This window comes from Sinocyclocheilus rhinocerous, unplaced genomic scaffold, assembly GCF_001515625.1.
Source record: "Sinocyclocheilus rhinocerous isolate Xijiao unplaced genomic scaffold, SAMN03320098_v1.1 scaffold313, whole genome shotgun sequence".
Taxonomy (NCBI): domain Eukaryota; kingdom Metazoa; phylum Chordata; class Actinopteri; order Cypriniformes; family Cyprinidae; genus Sinocyclocheilus; species Sinocyclocheilus rhinocerous.
This window is the reverse complement of record NW_015627539.1, coordinates 301,853-306,023: the sequence shown is the minus strand read 5'-3', so window position 1 is coordinate 306,023 and position 4,171 is coordinate 301,853. Positions and strand designations below refer to the sequence as shown.

The 4,171-nt window shown below is 44.0% G+C and overlaps 1 protein-coding gene across 1 annotated transcript in view; it reads right to left on the bottom strand.

The window, feature by feature from the left end:
- The window catches only part of LOC107729871 (polycystin-1-like), a 111,397-nt gene that overhangs the window by 35,702 nt on the left and 71,524 nt on the right, over nt 1–4,171 (bottom strand). Inside the window, exons 26-27 of the mRNA XM_016540597.1 lie at nt 3,536–3,698; nt 2,891–3,152 (exon numbers count right to left, since the gene is read on the bottom strand). Of these exons, the coding sequence (XP_016396083.1) occupies nt 2,891–3,152; nt 3,536–3,698 (425 nt within the window). The remainder of the gene's footprint in view (nt 1–2,890; nt 3,153–3,535; nt 3,699–4,171) is intronic.

Sequence of the window (4,171 nt, the reverse complement as noted above, 5' to 3'; positions counted from 1 at the left end):
TAATATAATATAATATAATATAATATATGAGTTTTGAAAAATTTCAATTAAACTATATAAAATTAATAAAAATTTATTTAAAATTAACATTTTATATATATTAAACTTTTAAAATATAAAAATAATAAAACACTTAATTTTTTTTAATGATTTCAAAATATATTAGATATACGTCAAACATAGTGGTAAATACACCATTACAACAATGCTCGGACAGAAGGAAGGCTGATTAAAAAAAAGACGTTTGAAAATACAAAAAAAAATTACTAATTTATATAACTTTAATTATTTTTTTTAAATTATAATATAATATAATATAACATAATATAGATTAAAACAATTACATTATATTACATTAATAAAAAAATTTAAATAACATTTTGTATATATTAAACTTCAGAAAAAAAGAAATACAAAAAATGTAAAGAATCTTTACTACTAAAATAGTATAATATAAAGATAAATGTTAATTTAAAATAAGATACATATAAAATAACAGAATAATCATATATATAGTAGTCAACATTTGAAGTGGTTAAAAAAAAGTTGATCAAAGTTGTCCTAAGACAAGAATGCATTTAGGTTTTAATCCACTTCAAATTTTGACTAGTGTATTTTAAGCTATTTTAAAGAATCATTACTACTACGTCTGGACAGAATTAAGGTTAAAGGGTTCTTCTTTCAGACGAATCCAATCGGAGTTATATAAAAAATTGTCCTGGCCCCTCCAAGCCTTTCAATGGGGGTAAGTGGGTGTTGGTTGTCAACAGTTCAGAAGACGTGAAATAAAGTGCGTGCATCCATAATAAAAGGTCCCTCACACGGCTCCGTGTCAGGATTCTGGACTGTCTATGTTCTGTTTTGCTCCTGTTTCTGTTCTAGTGTTCCCTTATTTGGTCTTGTTCCTGTCCTTGTTTAGTTTAATTAGTCATCCCGTACACCTGTGTCTTCCGAATTATCCTGTGTATTTAGCCCCAGTCTGTGTTTGTCGGTTCTTAACGTCATTGTACTACGTGTGTCTCCTGGCTACCCTGTGTTTCCTCCTGTGGATTATTAAAGACTGTTCAGTGTGAAATTCCTTGTTCCTCGCTCCTCACAGTAGGCAACCGTGACAGAAGAATCGACCTACAAACAGTAACCTCCATTTGTATACCCTCCGTTTTTATGTTTCCCGTTTTCGCTCAGTGTTTTGTTTTCCGTTGTTCCCTCATGGATGCCCTTCTTCGCCCGGAATTTCTCCTCCTCCTGCTGGAGCAAAAGCCGAGCGACTGAGCAGAGGATCGCCCCGGACGTAGAGCTGAACCCGTCAGACCAGGTGCGAGAGCCGGCGACAATGCCCGTCACGAGGGAGAAAGCCGCGGACGGTGTGAGCGCGGAGAGGAGCTCCGCCCCCTGCACCACGGCTGAGGGTGAGCTGAGTATGGCGCGGCGAATGTGCCACACCGAAGAGGAGAGGGCTCTAATCCCCGAATCCAGTCCAGAGTGCCCTCCAGTGCCCGCTCCTCGAAAGCGCCCTCAAGTGTCCGCTCCTCCAGAGCGCCATCCTGTTCCCGTGTTCAGCCTAGAGGGGGCTCCCGATCCAGAGTTTAGCCCTGAATGCCCGGAGGCTCACAAATGCCCGCCCTCACACCCGCTCCTGCCTCCTCCACTGCTGTCGTCTGGCAGCCCCTGTGCTCGCCCTCAGCCCACCATCATTTCGGTGCGAGCGCCGCGGGTCTGCCATCCTCCAGCGTCGCCATGGCTGGAGAATCCCTCACCTCCGCCTCCGGCCTCCGAGGCCCAGACTCCGCCTCGGCCCGTAGACCCAGCAGCTCCACCTCGGCTCCTAGCTCCTTCGCCTCCACCGTCACCCATCGAGATCCACCAGCTCCCTCGTCCCTCTGGCTCTGCCTTGGTCGGGTGTCGACCCGCCATCGCCTCAGGACTCCCTCCGGATCTCCGCCTCGGTCGCCAGAGCCCTCGGCTCCACCCTGGCCCCCCGGATCCTCGGCATCCCCCTGGCTCGTTGGCTCTCCGTCTCCGACTCGGCCATTCCTCCTCCATGGCTCCTCCCTCCGTCGGCTCCACCGTGGGTCGCCATCATGGCTGTGGCCTGGGTCCTGCTTGGCTCTTCCTGCTCCGGGCCCCTCCGGTCTCCTCCCTGGCTCCTCCCTCCTTCGTCGCCTCCCTGGTCTCTGTCTGTTGGCCCCCTCCCGGGCGTCCGTCGTCCTCCTAAGCCTCCTCCTTAGTTCCCACCCATTCCCCCCTTCTGTTGTTCTACGGTGCGAAGACGCACCTTCCGGGAAGGGGGCGATATGTCAGGATTCTGGACTGTCTATGTTCTGTTTTGCCCCTGTTTCTGTTCTAGTGTTCCCTTATTTGGTCTTGTTCCTGTCCTCATTTAGTTTAATTAGTCATCCCGTACACCTGTGTCTTCCCAATTATCCTGTGTATTTAGCCCTAGTCTGTGTTTGTCGGTTCTTAACGTCATTGTACTACGTGTGTCTCCTGGCTACCGTGTTTCCTCTTGTGGATTATTAAAGACTGGTCAGTGTGAAATCCCTCGTTCCTCGCTCCTCACAGTAGGCAACTGTGACACTCCGGGGCGTGAATAAAGGCCTCCTGTAGCGAATCCATGCATTTTTGTAAGAAAAATCCATATTTCAACCATATTAAACACTTTTTTCTCACTTCCGCTGACTGTCATACGCGGAAGCCGTTCTGGCCTATGTCTTTATTTCACGTCTTCTGGACTGTTTACAAAAAGCACCCGCTTACCCCCATTGAAAGGCTTGGAGTAAAACACAGGCTAATTTTCATTTTTGGGTGAACTAACCCTTTAATTTGAAAAAATATTATTAATAGTATTCTGAAAAAGCAAATGTCCTCTGAGTTGAGTTGTAATGCTCACAGGAATGATGAAGGAGACGGCGTCGGCGGGAACAAACAGGCTGGCGGCGAAAGCGGTCAGATGATGCGTGCGACACACGGCTCGGCCCACGCTGGTCTCGGGAAGCGGATCCATGCCATCTGTCCGCCACTGATTGGCACTTTCGCTGAAATACTGACACAGCGAGGTGAAGACGGCCACCTCGAACCGGATCAGATCCGGATCGCCGGCGCCGCAGCCCACGGTCACGTTTATGAAGTGATCACGCGTGGTGTCATAGGACCTGATGGAGAACACAAATCAGAAATTAGAAGAAAAAGCTCATTTGTGTGTATTAGTGGTGCGGAATCGCAAATGCTTTTATTTTATTGGCTGAAAATCAAAACCATAATTTACTAAATGAATAATTTAGAGTTTTATATCGGACAGGATGAGCCGCTCTCTTTGTGTTTTGTGAAACACTCATCTTCACTGCTGATACTGATGAACAAGTCACTCAGCAGGTTCTCCTGTGGCGGCTGATGTTGATTTTAACAAACAAAAGTGCCGCCCGCTTCTAAATGCATCATTTATTAAAGATGAATGGCCTAACATCAACATGCACTTCCAATATTATTCAGCCATATACAGCAGTGAGAAACATCAAAACATTAGCAAGAGCCTTACTTTGGAGACAGGAAGAAAGTGTAGAGTCGGTGGTCCAGGTCCCGCCCCCGCGTCATATTGAGCGTGATGCGTTTCCTGTCAGTGCTGTTGTATTCATTGGGCCATTCGGAGGTGTGCAGATAGGCTGTGATGAATGGATCCAATTCCCGCTTCTCTGGAGAATCTGAGGACACAGGGATGAAAAGAAATAGGTGTTAAGAGATAAATCAAAACAAGAAACACTCAAAAGGAGGATGAATTTCCCTGAAAATGCTATTTCCCCTCCGACGGGAAGAAATAAAGCTGACCTTTACAATACATTACTATACATACATTACACTGACCATGTGCTGTAATAACTAGTAATTGTTCCAATTAGTTGACTAGTTGGTTTGTTTGGCTAAACTAAAATGAACCTGGAGGGGTTCCTGTAATAAAGCTAGAATTAAAATAGATAAATATTAGGTGAAAACTTAAACAAAAATTACTAAAAGTGAAACACTAAAGTTACTAAACTGAAAAAAATAATAATTTCAAGCTAAACAGAACTATTTTTAAAAACAAAAAATGACAAAAGCATATACTTAAAGTATAATAAAAAAAAATTAATAAAAGCTAATTTAAAATATTAAAAACCACTATAATATATATATATAT